Source organism: Athene noctua, chromosome 1 (genome assembly GCF_965140245.1).
Source record: "Athene noctua chromosome 1, bAthNoc1.hap1.1, whole genome shotgun sequence".
NCBI classification, from domain to species: Eukaryota; Metazoa; Chordata; class Aves; order Strigiformes; family Strigidae; genus Athene; species Athene noctua.
Genome location: NC_134037.1, coordinates 53,654,194 through 53,676,541, shown reverse-complemented (window position 1 = coordinate 53,676,541; position 22,348 = coordinate 53,654,194). Strand labels below are relative to the sequence as shown.

The 22,348-nt window shown below is 40.5% G+C and overlaps 1 protein-coding gene across 1 annotated transcript in view; it reads left to right on the top strand.

Annotated features, from left to right (window-relative positions):
* REV3L (REV3 like, DNA directed polymerase zeta catalytic subunit) overlaps positions 1-22,348 on the top strand; it is a 132,180-nt gene that overhangs the window by 39,036 nt on the left and 70,796 nt on the right. The window contains exons 2-4 of the mRNA XM_074896170.1: positions 15,533-15,722; positions 18,691-18,765; positions 20,195-20,355. Coding sequence (XP_074752271.1) covers positions 15,533-15,722; positions 18,691-18,765; positions 20,195-20,355 — 426 coding nt within the window. The remainder of the gene's footprint in view (positions 1-15,532; positions 15,723-18,690; positions 18,766-20,194; positions 20,356-22,348) is intronic.

Below are 22,348 nucleotides of genomic sequence, written 5' to 3'. Positions count from 1 at the left end.
GTCTTTTGGAATGTAACAGATTAAAGGTCGTCTTGCTCAAATCTAGAAACCGCAGAGATCTGGGACTCTGAGGAGACAATCTCTATGCTGTTTTCAAAAGCAGAAGAATGTCATTAAGCTTCTGGGTTTGGAGAGGGGTGCCCTGTCCCCGAAACCAATGATACGTTGCACTTTCTTCTAATTTGTGAGATCTCCTTATCTGCTTTTAGGAACCTACTGAAGTGGTGTGATGCTTATTCCAAATTTTGATCTTTGTTTTTAAATATAAAGAGAAACTTCTCATGATGATTTTTTTACCCTTTTTCTCTTGTAGTGGTATATTTAGGCATCTTACATGATTGGATTAACTTTTTAAAACAATACAACTTTACATCTGAATATTCTGCTTTTCTGTCATCTTTGTTTCCCTCCGTAGTTCAGGCGGAAGAACAAATCTGACTTTTCTTGTTGCACTGAGCCATCCCATAGATAGAAGATTGAGGTCATATTTTTCATATGTTTCAATTTTGCTGATGCAAAAGCATTGAAGAAAGCTGGGTACAATTTCAGGGTTTAGTAGTGTGAGATGCAGAGGACCTGCTATTTGAAGAATCTGTTTAGTAATGTGATTCTAGGGCTACAAATTGCTCGTGAAAGTTTGCTTTCCTTTCTTGAAGGCATGCTGAGACAGATGTGACTATCCTGAACAGGATACTGCTGCTTGTTTGAACACTGTCCCGTGTATTCTTAGCTATTGTGTACTCCTAGAACCCATCTTTTTTTGTCTGAGTATTCCTTTTCTACGTTTATCCCTTTAACAGATCTTTCAGATATGAAAGTACTGTTACATCAGTAAGACATACAGTTACACAGTGAGAAAGTGTATCATCTATGGTAATTAAATTGCCTGAAGCCACACATGAAGTCTGCCTAGATGGGAATCCAGCTCTTGTCTCTTTGATTCTAGGCTAGGTATTACTTCAATATGTGCCTAGTTATACAGACATTTCTAATCTTAAATTACAGATGGAAAACCCATCCCTTCTCCCTTTCTAAAGATCTCTACATCAAGGGTGAGGATCAGTCTAGTTTTAATGAGTCACAGACCCTCATTTTCCTGTGGATAAGCTTTCTTTTTTTGCTTCTCATGAGAGTAGAAGTATTACATGTTACAAGGAACAGTTACTGACTAAAGAATTGTAAATAACTGAACATTCCATTTGGATTCAAACAAGTGTAACTTAAAAATATTTTTTTCTGTCCCAATTACAAATATAACTGAAATAATGTTTTCTCACAGGCCACGGAAAAACTGAAAGCCTTGACACAAATATCTAATACTGCATATGAAATATGGTCCTTGAGCTCTGTTCTTGATTTTGGTTTGAGGATATCTTGCTGCTGCAAGACCTTATTTTATTATTCATGTTTCTCTCGTATCCAGTATTTAGGACTACAATGTGTGTAGTCCTCCCTTCTCATCCTTTGGAAAAAAGTTGACTTGATTCAGGACTCTGGGAAAAGGTTAAGGGTTTCATTTAATCACTGAAGAAGTTACATAATGTACTACTAAAGAACTCTTTGACATTGAAAAATGAAACTCATGTTTTTGAATGACATAACAAATGTGTTAAGAGGGACTTTCCCAAGTTTTGCTAGGGAAGGGATTTGTCTTCATCAGAGTACTCCCTTACTTTTATCAGTCTGTGTGATTCATTTGCTTCCTGTGAGAAGTAAAAAATGGTGACTTTAATTTCATAGGCTCTATTAGCACTATATAGTAATTGAGTCCTATCCATTTTCAGTAGCTCAGTTCTGAGTGATATTCAGCGATCAATGTCTTGACAAACCTGCTCCAGTGAGTGACAGAATTTAAACTTAAAGCATCATCTGAACTGTGTAGAAGATGCTCATGTTGTGCCTACCTAGTAGGGTAGAGTTAAGTACCCCTGTTACAACTTGATGTTGCTCTCTGAAGCCCATTGCTGGAGAAAGGGTGAGATTGCCTGTGTACCTTTAGTAGTGCGAGATAAATTTAGTAGTGTTGGTAACTTTAATTGTGGGAAAGAAATTCCTTTGAAATTGGATTCAAATATTTATCCCATTTACAAATTTTCATTTTTAGAATTGTTTTTTGAACAGGATTTTTACTTTTCCCACTCTTTGGTTGACATTGTACACAGTTTGGTTTTCAGTATTTTTTTCTAATCTGTATAGTTCAACACTTATTTGAAAATACCTGTAATATTTAAAGATGGTAGTGTCATGTCTTTAGGTTTCTAATGACTTTGCTTTACTATTGCTGTTAAAGGAAGGGAAATCCCTTATGGCTGTCTAGCCTTTTCTGCATCCTGCAGTGACACATTTGATGTGTTCACATGCATTCTTCTGCTAATACTGTCCATGTTTAGTCCTGCCACTTTACAAAACTGCACTTAAAGTACTTTTACTAGATGGCAAGTGAATAAAAAGCCCTTTGTGTTCCATCTTCTGCATCCTTTTTTTAATCTCCAGCCAGAATTTTAAAATCTTGGGATTTTGCCATGTATTTAAGTGCTGCTGCATTCTCCTTTTTACTCCCACCCCATTGTATTTTACAGTGGTTTGGGAGAAATGGATCATAGTTCAGATATAAAAATAACAGTTTTAGGGAGAGCTTCAACAAAACTGCTTGTTCATTTACATATAAGAGTGGATTCCATGTAGCTGTTCCCCACAGCTCTGATTAGCTTCTTACAGTGGGATCAGATTGTTCTGTGGCAGAAATATCACGACCAAATGTTTCCATGTAGACTAGCATTTAATTGTTTTCTGAAGTCATATTTATCTAGATTTAGTTTTTGTTTTCTAAATACTAAATGAGATGATGTCTATTGAAAATGTTTCCAGTATTGACTTCAGTTTGTGAGGATTCTATAATCAGTTCCAAAATTAAGAATTACAGGATCGGAGCTAAATGGCTTTGAGTATCATTCACCAAAAAATTAGCAAAACCGTATTTCAACTGTAGGACATGTTCTTATTCATTATTAGAAATCCCAGATCTGGGGGTCTTGTATTTTAGAATCATCCTATCTAATGTATTAACAATGCTGATGCTGGAATGCCCCTGAGTTGAAGAGTTACACTCTTATTCTTACTGTAGAAATCATAGAATCATAAAATGGTTTAGGTTGGAAGGGACCTTAAAAATCATCTAGTCTCAACCCCCCTGCCATGGGCAGAGACACTTTCCAACCTGGCCTTGAACACTTCCGGGCAGGGGGTATCCACAGTTTCTCTGGGCAACCTGTTCCATGCCTCACCAACCTCACAGTAAAGAATTTCTTCCTTATATGTAATCTAAATCTGCCCTCTTTCAGTTTAAAATCGTTACCCCTTGTCCTGTCCCTGCACTCCCTGATAAAGAGTCCCTCCCCATCTTTCCTGTAGCCCCCTTGAAGTACTGGAAGGCTGCTATAAGGTCTCCCTGGAGCCTTCTCTCCTCCAGGCTGAACAACCCCAACTCTCAGCCTGTCCTCTTAAGGAAGATGCTCCAGCCCTCTGATCATCTTCGCACTCTTCCTCTGGACTTGCTCCAGCAGGTCTATGTCCTTCTTGTGTTGAGGGTCCTAGAGATGAACACAATATTCCAGGTGGGGTCTCACAAGAGCAGAGTAGAAGGGCAGAATCACTTTCCTCAACCTGCTGACCACACTTCTCTTGATGCAGCCCAGGATATGGTTGGCTTTCTGGGCTGTGAGTGCACATCGCTGGCTCAGAGTCAGTTTTCCATCTACTAACACCCCTGAGTCATCCTCCACAGGGCTGCTCTCAATCCATTCATTGCCCAACCCATGTGCAGGACCTTGCACTTGACCTTGTTGAACTTCATGAGGTTTGCACAGGCCCACCTCTCCAGCCTGTCGGAGTCCTTCTGAATGGCATCTCCCTTCCCTCCAGCATATCAACTACACAAATCTTGCATCTCTCTCTGTGGTGGTACAAATTCAGGTCTGTAGAGCTTTGTGTGCAGGCTTGTGATTAGGTCAGTCTAATGTAAGGACATTGGGTTTGGCTATTCATAGGTAGAACAGATCCTAGAACCTAGTGTGTGGTTTCTTTGGCATGCCTTGACCGAAGTATTGACTTATAGGCCCAGTAGGTTTCAGGGTACTTTGATATTCTTGGCTATAAACTGCATTGGTTTAGGATCATCTACATGCTTTATTCGACAATCCCCCCTGAGAGGGGAAGTCTTCCGGAAGAGGTAACTAGAGGCGGTATCTGCATGAGCTCTCCCCTTGCTGGAATATGAGCCAGCAGGTAGTTATGTAGGTGTGGAATTACATCTGCAACAGATGGACTTCTTCTCCTCGAATATATACAGAGATTTTCATGTGCTAGCTATGATGAATCCTTAGGTCCTCCTTGTCTAACTTGTTTGCAAACTTTATTCATGAACTGGATGGTCCTTTATTACTAATCTTCACATTTTTCTCTTCTACAGAAATTTGTCCACTTTGATCTTAGTGGAAAACAATTTTTAGAAGTTTAAAGCAAAATCAATTGTTTCAAATGGTGAAAAGACACGTCTCTGAGGACACTTGAATAATAATCTTCAGGTTCTCTAGCTTGTTGTACTATGAAATTTGGTGTTCATATGCTTTGGCGGGGGGGGACTGGACCCCTGCCCAAGATGACCTCCAGAGGTTCATTCCAACCTCAACCATTCTGTGATTCTGTATAGATTGCATCTCAGTTTTATCCATAGTGGATCATCCTGTATGTCTGAGCATTCTGGTTGTCAGAAGACATCAGTTCTTTCATCTTCTTGAGTAGCTGTTGAGCAACTTTGCATTCCTTTAGCATACTGATTTCAGTTCTGTTCTTATTATTGAAGTTTTATGTCTTAGAAGAAAAATCTGTAGCAACACTAATATTTTAAATGATACAGTATCTCAAGGATTACGCTTGGTGTGTGTTCCTGATAGTAATGCGCATGGCAACCATCTTCAGAAAAATAGCAGACTGGCTTTCTTAATCTCTCTGGTGGTTTTCAAGTATGGAAAATGCTCTATTTGGTTTTAATGCTTTGGTAACATCTATGCCACTTGGGTTTTTTAACTGTGGGTTTGGGGGGTGGGCTCACTTTCTTTACTGTCTGAAGATACTGCGTTTTGTTATTTTTGACATATAGATTCATTATTATTATGGCTCTTCATCTGTATTGACATTTAGTTTGCAGTTTCTTATTTTCAGAGAAAATAGCCAGTTTGCTAGTTGAGTATCTCATAATATCACAAGGTTTTGTGTATTGCTTCTTTTCTGTGTTATAGCAGCACTTTTTGTGTTCCTTCATTCACCATTTTATTCAGTACCCAGAAGACTTATGAATAAGCCTCATCATTACTTCTGGATTTCTGTATGTTTACTCAGCAGCCCCCTTGAGTCATACACTGGGATGCTTGTTCTGACCTGCAGATAATTCAACCAGTGCAGACCCCATTCTTTAAGAGAGCGTGGGCCAGAGAAATTCCTGGGGCAGCAGCCTCCTCTTGGCTGCTAACCCATGATCACCATCAGTCCTAGCATTTATGTACACATTATGTTCATTTGTTAATAGAGATATTGTATGTACTGCTTGTGTACAAAATGGTTGTGGTGTACATGTGCAGTAGGTCCATGATGAGGCCACACTATGAAACAATTTAGTGGCATGTCCCATCTGAAAACTTGGGGAATTGCTTCTAGGCATCCAGTTTTGCATCAGGAACAATCGTATAAACCGTATGGCTTTTCTGATGATTTCTTCCATTGATTCTACAGATGTAAAGAAACTGATGTAAAAACAGCATTTGCTGTTCACTGTAAGTGGTCACTGTAGCAGTTGCTGCTGTTCTAGTGGTACAAATTTGTTTCTGTCTCTCTCTGAAAAGAAGCAGAACCATAAGATTGACACATCTAAACCATAAAAATTTTTAACCTTATCACAAGCCAAGTTTTAAATTTATGTTAATTGAGAAGCCTGTGTGGCCTGAGGTCTTCAGTGGGTAGATCTTTTTTCTCCTTGTGGATTGGAAAGAATCCACTAGAATTCATAATGGCTCAGTGCAAACCATGATTGCTGTTACTGGAGTCTGAGCTTCAGACTCGACACCATGACATTTGGTCCAATTTGATGCTTCTACTTAAGTGATAAAAGCAAATGACTGTTCTTGACACTAGCAGGGTAAGACTTGTAGTAATGCAGATTGTAAATAAAAATCGCAGTATATCCAAATATCATGGTAAAGGAGTCAGTACTAACAAGGATCGAAGTGTGTAGCTGTATAAACCCAGGTAACTTGACAGCTGCTGGCTTAGATCAGTGTGACTTGTTTGCTTTCTTAACAGAATCAAAAATGAAAAGCAGTTCAGGGTGTTATGTTCATAAGACTACCCTGGAGTTAGGTGGTTATTTGACTCTTTGGTCACTTGGAAGCTATGGTGTTATTCATGGTTTTTTTGCACAAGAAGTAGAGTGCAGGGGAAGGGGACAAAAGGAAATAGAAGAAGCTGTCTTTGTACGTGTACTTTTTTTATTCAACAATAAAATGGCATTTCACTTCAGCAAGAACTGTTAAATAGCTGCATTAGAAATGGTTATATTGTTTTTTAAATTTAAATAACTTGAGTAAGCAGGTGCTAGCTATAAAAGCATTATTAATTGTCTTGCATAACTTGAAAAGAACCTGAATTTAAGTACAGTAAGCTTAGATTGTCTCCCTGTTCTGTTTATTCTGGTGCTTTGTAATTTTGTTTTCTGGGGGGACATAGCTTAACTATAACTCAGAATAGTTGGGCAACCAATGAAGCAAAGGTATTTTTCAAAGTGTTATCAAAAAGAACAAGAGTTCACAGCTATTGGTGTCAAAAATGCAGAACTGATTCTGACTAACAAGTTGTAGGTAGCAAACACCTGAATTTATAAAATTTATGAAGATAGACCTATATATTTGCCAGAAATTCTTAGTCTGTAGCTCCAATATCAATTTAGTTTGGAGTGCGTTGGTTTGTTCACTTGGTTTTTTAAAAGCTCAGTAGGCATTCAGGCAGATTATTTGTATTAATGAACTTCAGTTCTCTCTGAACATGATCCTGATCATATTAAAAAAACCAGCACCACCCCACTCCAACTCAACAACAACCCCACCACCACCCCCCCTCCAAAAAACCCCCAACCCAATGAAAAAATTGAATAGAGGAACTGTAGAGGTTTAAAAAAGAATTTTGTTAATTGTATTGCGAGGGGAATCCTTTATTTCAAAATCAGTCTTAACTACAACCATGAGTAAGCAAACACTCAAGATTTGTTGGTAACTTGGTACAGAAAATAAATGGTCTGCTACCACTGCACAGATCAATACTTTTGCAGTGCACATGCTATTAATAAATGACTTCTCCCACTTGGGATTGGGGGGGGGGGGGACGGGGGACGGAGGACGGGGACGGACGGGAACAGCAGATGTTTTCCTGTCTGTGATGGTTTGACTCTGGCTAAATGCCAGGTATCCACCAAGTCGCTCTATCACTTCCCCCCCCCCTTCCCTTTGTTTTCTCAACAGGGTAAAGAGGGGAAAGAAGATAAACTAACCCTTGTGGGTGAAACAAAAGCAGTTTTAATATAAGCAAAGCAAAGCAAAAGTCCGCGCGCGGAAGCAAAAGCAAACAGATTTATTCTCTACTTCCCATGAAGAGGCGATGTCGGGCCTTCTCTGGAAGCAGGGCTCCAATACGCGTAGTAGTTGCCTCGGAGGACCAAGGGTGACCCCACCCCCTTCCTCCTTTCTCCCAGCTTTATACTGAGCAGACGTCATATGGTATGGAATATCCCTTTGGTCGGTTTGGGTCAGCTGTCCTAGCTGTGTCCCCTCCCAAGATCTTGCCCACCCCGTCCCACTGGGGGAAATATCAGAAAGAACCTTGGTGCTGTGTAAGCACTGCTCAGCAGCAGCCACAACACCAGGGTGCTATCAACACCCTGCAGCTCCCAGCATAAACCACAGCACCGTGAGGGCTGCTATAGGGGAAAACCGATTCCAGTTCAGCCAGACCCAATACAGTCTCCACCCCTTATTCCATACCATTTACGTTATGCCCAGGTCCCACATAATATTCATTTATCTATTCCATAAGCTTTCTTCACTTCTTCAGATGTTCAGTGTCTTGGCTTCCATCTGTCAAGATAGATGCTCAGGACAGAAGTATGCTTGACCGTTGGACTCCAGCACCGGCTAGGTTTGGGTCGTCATTGCACGTGTCTGGTTCACTCTTCATCGTTCCTACTTCCTCCATCACTTCCTGCAACATACAACTCATCCCACAGATTACTTTCCCCCCAAGGTTAAATGTTCTTGAGGCACACACTGAGTAGTCCCATCCTCCCGCATTACCCACCAAGTACATCCAGGTCCCTGAGCAAAGACAATCCCACGAGTGGGCTTGCCTTTTCCCAAGGGAGGAGCAATCCACACTGCCTTCCCCAGCCACCTCCCTGTGTGTACTACAGGGACCTTATCTCCTCCCACAGTATGAAGGGGGTTTGTTTGGGCAGGCCCAGGACGGTTAACAGATCCTCTGGTATTAATTAGCCAAGTGGCTTCTGCTAAATTTATATCCCAATGCTTCCATCCCCCATTGTCCAATGCTTTCAACATAGTCTTCAACAGTCCGTTATATCTTTCAATCTTTCCAGACGCTTGTGGGTAATAAGGGATGTGATACACCCACTCAATGCCGTGTTTCTTTGCCCAGGAGTTTATAAGATTATTTCGAAAATGGGTCCCGTTGTCTGACTCGATTCTTTCAGGAGTACCATGTCGCCATAAAATTTGCCTTTCAAGACCCAAGATGGTATTTCGGGCAGTGGCATGATTTACAGGGTACGTTTCTAGCCAACCCGTAGTTGCTTCTACCATGGTGAGTATGTAGCGCTTGCCTTGGCGTGTTCGTGGCAGTGGTCCAATATAGTCAATCTGCCAGGCCTCACCGTATTGAAAACTCAGCCATCGCCCTCTGTTCCAGGGAGACTTTACTCGTGTGGCTCGCTTGATTGCAGCACATGTTTCACATTCGTGAGTGACCTGTGAGATGGCCTCCATGGTCAGGTCCACCCCTCGATCACGAGCCCATCTGTACGTTGCATCTCTGCCAAGATGCCCTGATGTTTCATGGGCCCATCGAGCTACAAACAGCTCACCCTTACGCTCCCAGTCCAGGTCCAGCCGAGCTACTTCAATTTTGGCAGCTTTGTCTGCTTGCTCATTGTTTTGGTGTTCTTCAGTGGCACGCCTTTTGGGCACATGAGCATCTACATGACGCACCTTTAGAGCCACGTTTTCCACTCGGGCAGCGATGTCCTGCCACAATGCAGCAGCCCAGATGGGTTTACCTCTGCGCTGCCAATTGGTCTTCTTCCACTCCTGTAGCCACCCCCACAGCGCGTTAGCCACCATCCAGGAGTCCGTGTAGAGATATAATACTGGCCACTTTTCCCGTTCAGCAATCTTTAGGGCAAGTTGGATCGCTTTTACTTCTGCGAACTGACTTGACTCTCCTTCTCCTTCAGTGGCCTCAACGACTTGTCTTGTGGGACTCCACACAGCAGCTTTCCACTTCCGATGGCTTCCTACCACACGACAGGATCCATCAGTAAAGAGAGCATAACGCCTCTCATCTTCTGGTAACTCGTTATATGGCGGTGCCTCTTGGGCACGAGCCACCTCCTCAGGCCGCACTCCAAAATCTCTACCTTCTGGCCAGTCCATGATCTCTTCCAGGATCCCTGGATGGTTGGGTTTCCCCAGTCGAGCCCGTTGCGTGATTAACGCGACCCATTTACTCCAGGTAGCACTGGTTGCATGGTGTGTGGCAGGGATGTTTCCTTTGAACATCCAATGTAATACAGGCAGCCGTGGTGCCAAGAGGAGCTGTGCTTCTGTACCAACAACTTCTGAAGCAGCTCGAATCCCCTCATATGCTGCCAGTATCTCCTTTTCAGTCGGAGTGTAGTGGGCTTCTGATCCTCGATATCCCCGGCTCCAAAATCCTAATGGTCGACCTCGAGTTTCACCTGGTATCTTCTGCCAGAGGCTCCATGTGAGTCCGTGCTCCCCAGTTGATGTGTAAAGTATATTTTGCACAGCTGGTCCTGTCCGAACAGGCCCAAGAGCTACCGCTCGAGCTATCTCTTGTTTGATGTGCTCAAAGGCTTGTTGCTGCTCAGGACCCCACTGAAAATTGTTCTTCTTTCGGGTCACTTGATAGAGAGGGCTCACAAGCTGACTGTAACCTGGAATATGCATCCTCCAGAATCCCACAAATCCTAGGAAAGCTTGTGTTTCCTTCTTGTTGGTCGGTGGAGACATAGTTGCTATCTTGTTGACAACATCCAATGGCACATGACGGCGTCCATCTTGCCATTTTATTCCCAAGAACTGAATTTCTCGTGCTGGTCCCTTGACCTTGCTTTTCTTTATGGCAAACCCAGCTCTCAGAAGAATCTCAATTACTCTTTGTCCTTTCTTGAACACTTCTTCTGCCTCATTGCCCCACACAATGATGTCATCAATGTATTGTAGATGTTCAGGGGCATCACCCTTTTCCAGTGCAGTTTGAATTAGTCCATGACAAATAGTGGGGCTGTGCTTCCACCCCTGGGGCAGTCGATTCCAGGTATACTGGACACCCCTCCACGTGAAAGCAAACTGTGGCCTGCACTCTTCTGCCAAAGGAATTGAAAAGAATGCATTGGCAATGTCAATTGTGGCGTACCACTTGGCTGCCTTTGACTCCAGTTCATACTGGAGCTCTAACATATCTGGTACAGCAGCACTCAGTGGTGGCGTCACTTCATTCAGGCCACGATAGTCTACTGTTAACCTCCACCCTCCGTCAGACTTCCGCACTGGCCATATTGGGCTATTAAAAGGCGAATGTGTCTTACTGATGACACCTTGGTTCTCCAGTTGACGAATCAATTCTTGGATGGGAGCCAGAGAGTCTCGGTTTGTACGATACTGCCGTCGGTGCACGGTCCTCATAGCAATTGGCACCTGTTGTTCTTCAACTTGCAACAGTCCCACAACAAAAGGATCTTCTGAGAGGCCAGGCAGATTAGACAACTGTTTTACCTTTTCTGTATTCACACTGGCCACACCAAAAGCCCATCGGTATCCTTTTGGGTCTTTGAAGTATCCCCTCTTGAGATAGTCAATGCCCAAGATGCAAGGGGCTTCTGGGCCAGTTACAATGGGATGTTTTTCCCACTTGTCCCCAGTCAAGCTAACCTCGGCCTCCAATACTGATAGTTCTTGACAGCCCCCTGTCACTCCTGAGATCCAGATAGGTTCTGCCCCTCTATAACTTGACGGCATTAGTGTACATTGTGCCCCGGTGTCAATTAAAGCCTGGTACTTCTGTGGATTTGATGTGCCAGGCCATCGAATCCACACTGTCCAATACACCCGATCATCCCTTTCCTCCTCCTGGCTGGAGGCAGGGGCCCTCTATTCCTGTTCTTGGTCGGAGTACTCACTGTCTGACTCTTGCCGTGCCAGGCCGGAGGTTCCTTCTTCAGGATCAAGGGAGGTGATCTCAGTCTTTCTGTATCTGGGAGATCGCTGGTTACTTCCTTGTGGTTTTACACCAGCTACATTAGCAACCTTCTTAGATGTCTTCTTGTTGGCAGGGGTCTTTCCTCGCAATTCATGTACACGTGCTTCCAACTTAAAGGTGGGTTGACCATCCCACTTCCTCATGTCCTCCCCCTGGTCGCGCAGGAAGAACCAGAGTTCGCCACGTGTCATGCGCCTTGGCTTTCCTTTCCCCCTGACTGGGACAGAAGAGAAATGATTTCTTGGGGAGCTCCTAACATCCAGGGCACTCGCCCGTAGAGATGAGGAGGTACCAAGACTCTCTTCAAAGTTCTGAAGCCAGGAAGAGACTGCCTCCACAGTTGGCGTACATCTTAGTCCTTCTCCTGCATCCATTTCTGGGTAGTACATTGCGGCCAAGCCGGCAGAATACGAGGATGGCGCACCTTTAATCACCTTCCTCCACATGGCCCGTGTGCATGGGACATCCTCTGGATTTTTAGGGGCTTCATCATTATCTGGATCACCATAGATGACTTCCATCACTGCTAATTCTCTCAGGTACTGGACACCTTCATCTGCAGTAGCCCACTTCCCTGGGGTGTGGTCCATAAGATCTTCCTTAAAAGGATACCTTGCTTTAACACTTGAAAGGAGCCGTCTCCACAGACTGCAAATTGCTGTCTCCTTTCCAATTCCCCTTTCAATTCCTCGATTTCTAGCAAGGGAACCCAGCTGTTGGGCTTCCTTACCTTCTAGCTGTTGAGCATCTGCCCCATTATCCCAGCATCGCAGCAGCCAGGCAGCGATCCGCTCACCCGGCTGGCGGCAGTAGTCTTTCCGCAGATCTCGCAGTTCTGATGACGTCAGGGACCGGGTAGTTTCTGCCTCCTGTTTCAGTTCTGTTATTCCCTCTTCTGATACCTTTGCTGAAGGACCAGCTTCTTCCTCCTCTTTCTCCTCCCTTATTAATCGAGGGTATGGGCCTGTTGTTCTCCTTGTCCATTGTTTCTTTTTTACTACTGGGGCAATCTCTGTTGTTGTTATTGTTTGAGTTCCCATGTCAACCACAGCCCTTTGAGAGTGCTGAACTGCAGCTCGATAAGCACAGGCCAGGCCCCAGTAAAGTGCTAGAAGTTGTTGATTCTCATTGGGATAGGCAAGGCACCCCTCTATCAGGTGATGTGTCAATTTTGTGGGGTTGCTTGCCTGTTCAGGGGTGAGATCCCAGGCTACAGGAGGTGATAACCGTCCTAGGAATCTGCCCAACTCCTTCCACTCTCCCTGCCACCCAGGAACAGGCCGCCTCAGAGCACATTTTGGCACCGATTCACTCAAAATTTGCGTTCTCTTACACCAAGAGCATACCGAGCTCCACACAACCCACAACAGGCGAACAGCATTAATAAAGAGTATCAATGCACTAACATAAGGATGACTAAGTACCTCGGGAGCCTGCAAAATAAAACCACTCATGATGTTCCCGATTCCTTGCAGCATGTTCCCGAGCTTAACAAAATAAAGATAAGCAGCGCAATAAACAAGCCCGTGACCAGCACAAGAGCTTGTTGCTTAATAACTACTATAGCTACAGCACATTTAATATAAAACTGCCGTTGTTTTGCCCCACGTTGGGCGCCAGAATAGACTGTGATGGTTTGACTCTGGCTAAATGCCAGGTATCCACCAAGTCGCTCTATCACTTCCCCCCCCCCTTCCCTTTGTTTTCTCAACAGGGTAAAGAGGGGAAAGAAGATAAACTAACCCTTGTGGGTGAAACAAAAGCAGTTTTAATATAAGCAAAGCAAAGCAAAAGTCCGCGCGCGGAAGCAAAAGCAAACAGATTTATTCTCTACTTCCCATGAAGAGGCGATGTCGGGCCTTCTCTGGAAGCAGGGCTCCAATACGCGTAGTAGTTGCCTCGGAGGACCAAGGGTGACCCCACCCCCTTCCTCCTTTCTCCCAGCTTTATACTGAGCAGACGTCATATGGTATGGAATATCCCTTTGGTCGGTTTGGGTCAGCTGTCCTAGCTGTGTCCCCTCCCAAGATCTTGCCCACCCCGTCCCACTGGGGGAAATATCAGAAAGAACCTTGGTGCTGTGTAAGCACTGCTCAGCAGCAGCCACAACACCAGGGTGCTATCAACACCCTGCAGCTCCCAGCATAAACCACAGCACCGTGAGGGCTGCTATAGGGGAAAACCGATTCCAGTTCAGCCAGACCCAATACACTGTCATATAAAGCTGTCCTTTATTTTGCCATTAAGAAAAACCCTCTAGTTCACAGTTTTTCTTTCTGTAGTTTTTTCATAGTGTATTATTTGAAGGATATAGTACATAAATAAGGAACTTCTCCTGAAATAGTTTAAAAGTGTAGGCAGAATTCATCATAGATGATGACCTCAACATTATGAATGCATATATAGGTTGTATTTAAACATTGCTGAAGAGACTTAATGGTGGTGATTTATAGGAAGAGTAAAATTCACTGTGGAAAATGGACCATCCTTTGAGCAATTTCTTTCAGTTCTAGACATTATGTAAATGTCTGATAAATATTTGAAGAAAGAACAATACATCTGACCCCCATTTAAAAAAAAAAAAAAAAAAAAGGCAGCAAGTGTGCTTTTTATGGTATTTGGAGGCATGCATTTCACAGGTGTAAAAATTTACAAGCAGTCCTGATTCTGGAGTCTGTTCTTCCTGTGCTTTACTGGACTTAACACCTGCCTTCACTGGGTGGCCAGTGGTGTGCTGATGTGGGTATGAGTGAGTGTAAATAATTCAGGCAAGATGCACCTGCTGAGAAATAATCTCAGTTTGAAAGAATGGACTTTTGGAAGTCTTTACATGGTCTTGTGGACCAATGAAGTTGTGCTGCCTCTTTGTCTGTAATATTTATCTCTTGGTTGATTAAAGCACTGCCTTTAGATACTGTTTTGCTGTCGTCATGCAGGGAGTTTATCCAAACAAAATGCAATACACTTTACTTATCATTATGGTGTGGTGGGGGCTAATTGGTGACATGTGCTTATTAGTACTTTTCTGTGAAACTTTTTCATTGACCAGTGAGAAGTCACCAGTGATTTTTGGGGCTGGAAGGTTGACAAGGAGAATCTGATGTTAGTTTCAGCAGTGAATGCATGCTCTGTTGTATTGTGGTGAGGAAAGAACAGAGAATACACATTACAGTTGAGATTATGCCCCAAAAAACCATAGTGGGTTTGGGGGATCCCAGTCCATATCGCTGTACTGCCTTGTCTGAAGCAGAAACTAAAGCTGTGGTCTAGCACAATGGTTTTCATGGTGTGTTTTTTCATTCTGTTGTTATTGTAGACTCATGAAAGCTAATGCCAGCAGTAAGAGTGTTGTTAGAAGGCTAGAGATCTGCATATATAGTAGAGAACTCTTGGGGATCCACAGATTTTAAAAGTTGAAAATGATGTTTTTCTTCCATATCCCAATTTACACCTTAATAACTAGAATATTAAATGGCATCGTAGATGTTCTGGACATTTTTTTAAAATTTCTGAGGTCTTGTGTGCTCATTCCAGTGAGGAATTGGAAGAACTTTGATACTGAAAAATTTTCACAAAGGCTGAGAAACCATTAACCATCCAACACTGACTAAGTATGCAAAATTATTCTCAGAGAGGTGTTGTGTTGTTACTACAAAGAAAATCATTAGTGCTGTTATACAAGCATAATCCTGTGTATTGCCTAACACATCTGTTCTATATTGCTTTAGTTAATGGATCAAATGTGAGAGCTGCTTTAAATTGGTGCCTTCTGTTTGAAATACACCTGAACCTGTTCCATAAATTTATCCTTTTTGCAGAACCTGAAAATAACCTGAAAAAATTTAAACTTAGGGACTACTCAAAAGAAGAAAAAGATGCAGTCATTAGAAAATAAATGTTTACCTTTTCTTTTTAGGTCAGAAGACTTGTCTCCACTTACATGGTATCTTTCCTTACCTCTATGTACCATATGATGGTTTTGGACAACATCCAGAATACTATCTTCATCAAGTGGCATTCAGCATCGACAGAGCACTTAATGTGGCTTTAGGCAATCCATCTTCTACTATCCAACATGTTTTCAAAGTGTCATTAGTATCTGGAATGTAAGTATGACCTGTTAGGATTTTTGTTGATTTGTTTTGAAATGTTTTCGCAGTTGTACTACATAGAAGCACTTACTATGGACTTGAATGATTATGAAGCTTTTCTTTTTTCTTTTTCCTTTTTCCCATGTGTGTCTTCATACAGAACTACTAAATGACTCTTCTCCCTCACTTTAACGTAATCAGCATTTTTTCTCCCAAAGGCTCGACACAACCATTTTTTCCTAAACTCAGATCCTAGTGTCTATCACTTTTCCAAATCTGATCCTTTTAGCTTTTTCTGTCTCTGGCTGCTAGAGCAGTACTTTCCAGCCAGCATTTTCTACTTGTCTGGGTTATTCTAGGTTCCCTGCAAACCAGGTATGTCTTGCAGGAGCCTCGTTCTAGGTCTTCTTTTCTTTGGCCAAGATGGCTATCCTTTGGCCAAGATGGCCCCTTTAGGAAGCACATTGCAGAGACTTGACTGTCAGGCCATGTTTATCCATCCTATTCTCCCAGCAGCACGGGCCATGAAGTGGAGGCTCTTAAACATTAATTTATTTATCTGTCAAGCTGATTGTTGTGGTTTAGTTGGTGCAGTTTTCTATTATTGCTGGAACTAGATGCTGCTATTGAATGTTAACATTTTAAGGATTCTCTTAATTTTTATTTAACTTGCATAACCAAGGACTAAAAAATACATCGCATCTTACTGAATCTTTATCAAATCTTAGTGAATGATAAGAAGCTGTCCTGGAGGAACACAGTCTATAAATGCATTGAATTTTTCATCTTCAAAACAATGTTAGTGCTAGTGTTCAGTACTGTGCAGCATTATTTTTACTTATTTTTTCCGTACACTTTTGAATTAAGTTCTTTCAACTGCTAAGTTTAGGAAGATAATCTTTCTGTTCCCAGCCAGTTTTAGTGGTATCTTCTAGATACTGTGAGTAAAGTAGTTGCAATAACTTCTTTTCATAGAACTTTTTGATGTGTTTTTGCAGTAACAGGGAAGGTAACCCACCAAATTTCTTATTTTTGTTCTTTTTGTGAGAACTATGTGAATTCAGTATAGCTGTTCATCTCAACAGTGAAAGCTGGGCAGAGTCAACTGCTGAAGATAATCTTTCCTCAAATGAGTGAGAAGACAGCAGAATGGAGATTAGGAGAACCTACCTCTTTTTCACCTCTCTTACCTTAGAGCTTCAGAAGAGTCATTACTGAAAGTCAGATGCTCGTTGACTCAAAGAAGCATAGGAAAGAGTGTTTCTTTTGTTTTGTTTATGTAAGAGGCTAATGGGAAGAACCTAGCAGAAATTGGAGCACATCTTCATCTTTACCTGGGTAGATAAACATGCTTATGTAGTCACACAAGTCTATGCTTTCTTCTATTCTGACCTGAGTCAGATACTGCTCATAGATATTATAGTGTCTCCGTGGTGAGAAACCTGTATTTTTCTTTCTTCCTGCATTAGCAGGAAAATTGTTATGTAATAAATGTATTTGCTAAACCTTTGTAAGTTTAATGTAAGATTTTTGTTGCATTAACTTCCAAATATAGTGGAGTTCCAGGAATAGAAAAGGTGAAATATGCTGTTCTTGTGCATTCTGAAGTTAAAGTAGGTGTTCATACCTAACCTTGGAAGTGTTGTAAATCTTGCTCTCCCTGCTGCCATGTCAGTATGAGTATGGATGACTTGCTGTGCAAGTGCTGACTTTTTTTTTTAAAGTAGCTTTTAATTTACATGCCTGCAGCACATTGAATCATTATAACTCAGTGTATGTAACCTGTCAATAGGTTTATACTATCTGTAAGAAAGAGATTATTGATTCGTTATCTGATCTCCTCCTTTGCAGTTTAACAACTTTAAGTTTGTTGTTTCAACTTAGCTCATTTTTAACATAATCATAAACTTTTTCTTTTTTTTTTTTAAACAGTTCAGTCTAGCTTTTGGAGATATCAAATGTATATATATATTTAACCATATTAAGGTGGCAGTATTAATGCTGTAGTTGTGCAGTTCTGCTGAGTTTGCATTTAATTTGGGACTGAAATCCCTCTTACCACTGAACTTTTTTTTTGCTTTGCAGGCAAGCATCCCAATTGCATTTTTTAATAATATTTTTTGATAAAGAGATTTTATTTTATTTTGTAGAGGTAACATTTAAATGTAACGTTTAAATGCTTTCCTGCATTTTTGATGATTTGGTTGTGATTACTGCAAACTGTAGACTTGCATTCACTCAATATGTTGAATTATGGCCTGTTTCCTTTACATGCTGTTTTTACAAGCATGTTAGATTAGATTAGAATCCTAGATGCTGAAAAGTCAGTAATTCAGTCAAGTAATACCAGAATTAATGCTGCCTGTTCAACCTCAGTTTAGTCTTGACATATTCATTATGCTATGTATTCTTTAATTGCATTCTCAAATCCTATTTTCTTCAGGATTCATGCCTCATTTAGTGCACAAGATGATTAGTAATCACTGAAAAGGAGCAGCTATTCACTCTTTTAAGCTGTTCTCATTGTTCAGCTATTTATATTACACAGACGGTATTTACTCATTTACACCTGATCTGCAGAATTAATGTCCTTAAGGACTTTGTCACAGCATTTATTCGAAAGACTGAACTCTGTTTTTGAAGCAGTCCAGCACTAATAAATTTATTAAAAGTACTATTATGATGGTGTGCCAATCAGTGTGTTCACATGTGGGGAAAGGGAGAAGCAGTGTTAAACCAGAAGTGCCTTGTAATTTTTATTTTTTAGATACTTTGACATACATAGGACCTATTCTTTTTATCTTTATATAGTAATGTAATGCTTCTCTTTGGCCTGATATGTGTGAATTTTCATTCTCCTAGATATGCAGTTTATCTTCTAATTTCTTTTCCCTGGATTTAAATACTCTTGATAGTAAAATGCAGTTGAATAAATGCCACAGCATAACTGTCTGTCTTCTTACTTTTACTTTTTCCTCTCCAGTCCTTTTTATGGTTACCATGAAAAGGAGAGACAGTTTATGAAGATCTATCTTTACAATCCTGCAATGGTAAAAAGGTAAGAATGTGGTGATATGAAGTTCTGGTTGATTTTGCTATATCTTGAATTAAAAAGTCAATTTTGAAGCAAGATTCACCTACATCTTAACAAAATAAAAGCAACAAAATTATTGTCCAAATTTTTCAAAACGTGTAAGAAAATTGCTGATTTTAAACACACCAATAATATTTTTAAAGCAGTAGCATGTTAGGAAAGCAAGATCAAAATATACTTGCCTTTTAGTTGTCTTGTATTAACTGTAGTTCTTGAATACCTGAACGAATTTGCATCAGGTTACTTTTCCTGTAGCCCTTAATTAAAACAATATAGTATTCTTTCATATATTATGTAGTTGGTTTTGGTAGTTTTTAGATTTTTTAATTCCACCACTCATTATTAAATTTTAAATATATTAGGAAAACTGGATAGTTTTTGTTATTAGACAGTTTTTATATTTCTCCATAGAGTAATGTTCCGTTAAATGAAAGCACAGTTGATCTCACAGTAGTTGCAGTGAATTCAGGAATAAATAAGGAGGAATTATTTCTCAAGCATAAACTGAAATCCATTGAGTGTATAGTATTACCTATCATAACTTTTTTAAAAGATCTAATATGTAACCATGAGATAGGATTGTCCGGTTTTTGTTCTAGGCTAGCAAAATTTTGTGTGACTTCAAATTTCTGTCTTAATGTAATCTATATGTGTGTATGACATGACAGTTGTTTCAAGCTTTGGAGCTTCTCATGTTTGAATTACTCCTATCCAAATAAGGATTGACACTTCACTTAAATTATTACTTTAGTTTTCCTGTAAAAATTTTTATTTTTTGAACCCAATTTGTTGCCTGTAGAAATCCTTAGTGCTTTTCTTTGATTTATAGATATAAATTTGAGGTAAATTTATCACACCAATTTATGGTTATCTAAATACCTGCAGTTATTTTTTAAATGTGTAGATGTTTAAAAGGGCAGATCTGTCATGTGTCTAGGAAATTGTTAAAATACTGCTTCCGTGTATACAGTTTGTAACTTTAAAATCATGCATCTTCATATATGTGTCAAGAAGAACTAGAGAGACTTCCGAAGTTATTACTGGTGTGTAGACGTACAGCTTTCACAGTTATTCTGTAGAAAGATTTCCATGGACTATAGTGGCTTTGGATCAGTTGCAGGAATAGTGCATGGTATAATTTTTTTTCAGATGTATTTTTTTTTAAGCTGAAGGATTTACAGCTCCTTTGTAATTAACACCCAGATATTGAATCATTATTACCAGAGATCATTTCTGTGGGTCTATTTAAGTGAAAACAAAATTCTGAAATTAAAAATACAACTAAAGCAAAATTTAAGAAGTTCAAGTATTTTATATTTTTATAAAATCAGGTATCAGTGTTGTTGTATTGGAATAATTCTTAGTTTATGTCCTAATTTGTCTTTAATTATAGAGTATGTGAGCTTCTGCAAGGTGGAGCCATAATGAACAAATCTTACCAGCCTCATGAAGCCCATATTCCCTACCTCCTTCAACTCTTTATAGACTACAACTTATATGGAATGAATTTAATAAACTTGGCTGCTGTCAAATTCAGAAAGGCAAGGAGAAAAAGTAAGGTGTTTATTTCTTAAGACCAAATAATTGGTTTGAAGGCTAAAAACTACCATTTTTAACAAAATGTCACTAGCTGTCAGACTTTTGACGTAGTTTGTGGCAGAATATGTATTGTGTTGTTTCCCTATACTTTGCTTTCTGTGTCAAAACAAAGTTCCTGTGTAGCTTTCTATCATTTTTCCTTTTTGTGTATGTGTATTGGGACTGAGGAAGAGTCTGCTTCCTGAAATGAGATGCTGTATATCCAGAACATGTGTTCTGTCAGCACTGCAGCTGTGACTGTTTTCAGATGACCACACCTCTCCAAATTAGAAGATTAAAAGTAGTTGATATTTAGTTGAAGAATTTATGTGAAAGATAGCATACTAATACTGTTGTTTAACTTTTTGATATTTGTTTTTGATCACTATATCAATTATAATTATTTTTTCACTGCTGTTCTGTCTTTACCAAATGGCTAACCATTATGCTCTGCTGGCAAATAATGTTTTTAATAAAGACTCTCGTGTTTGTACTAAGGTCATTTGCTCTGAGGTGAAATTAGAAATATTAAGGTCTGAGCAAAGGAGGTATTTTAAATTTTCATTTAAAAAATGAGTTTGGCATTTTGTAAGTATACACTTACATAAAAATGAAGTTTGGCAAGAGTATCCATAATTTTACTTAAATGCTTGAGTATAAAGGGGAGATAACAGTAGGAAGACCATAATGTCTTTTGTACTTAATATTTAGAAAAATAAGTATTGTTTACTTAAATCATAATTGTTCCTACAGCTAAAGGAAGGGTTGAACAGAATGGTAAAGTATCTTTCTGTAAAAACAGCAAGTAAAAATCATGCTGACTTTAATTTTGTCTCATTATTTTTATGCATGTATATTCAGACAGCAATAGATCAGTGCATGAGGTTTCGTAACTGATTCTTATCTAAAGAAAAATACTCTTTTCATAACAATAGGCCACACTTTTTGCTGGTGTCAAAACTGTAGGAAGACAAAAGCTCAGCCATGGACAGAGCATCTTCAGGACCTTCAGTCCCAAGGAAGTACAGCTGGGTACCTTTAGTCTTCCAAGCGTCCAAAGCGGCCTTCTGGAGACATGCAATGTGATTGTATTGAATAGGTGCTCCCATTCTTTTTCTGTAGCTCTTTTCCCTCTCTCTTTCAGATAATAGATAAAGACATAAGCTATTTATATTTTCCCTCATCATGTATTTAAGGATGAGAGAACTAGGTCTTGAATGGGAAGAAGAGGGTGAAAGAGGAGCATGGGCTGAGACCAGTGGACTTTTAACTATTCTGGTAGGAAAGAACCCAGTACAATAAAAGCAAGAAAATGACACACTACCTTGACCCAGCTTGATGAGATAATGGCAGCAGCGCCCCTAGCAAGATTCATACCACTTTGCATGGCTCCACATCACACATGTATAAGTAGCCTTCCTCAGTCTGTTGCAGTTCCCAGGCACACGATCTCTATCTACTACTCCTAGTGTAGCAGCTGAGCAACAAATGGTTTGTCCCTGGTACAGCCTTATAGAGGCAATGCTGTCAAGAGCCCACTCTTTACACAGCAGCCCTGAGAAGCACCATCCTTTCCAAGCTCAGACCTGTTTGAGTGGTATAGAAGGCACAGCCTCTGCTCACAACCAACACACTTACCTGCCTGTTCCACAGCTTCTGTGTCTTTGGGGTGTGCATTCATTTTAGTAAAGTGTAGTTTGTGCCATGCAGGCCAGGCTGAATGTTGTTTCTTAGATGGCAGTAAAAGCCTTTGCCTAAAGATGTGCAGAAAAAACTTAGTTTTTCTTCCTGACAAGGAATAGAAAATTCAGTAGTAGATCTCTTCCTAAATGTAAGTAAGCAGGCTCAGGAGCCTGTTTCCAGTGGTATTTTTCTCACTGAAATAAGTAGACTCTTTTGAAGGCTGAGAGAGGTCAGCAGGCAAATTTGTAATAGCATGAATACCACGCCTTCGTTAGCCTATATCCAG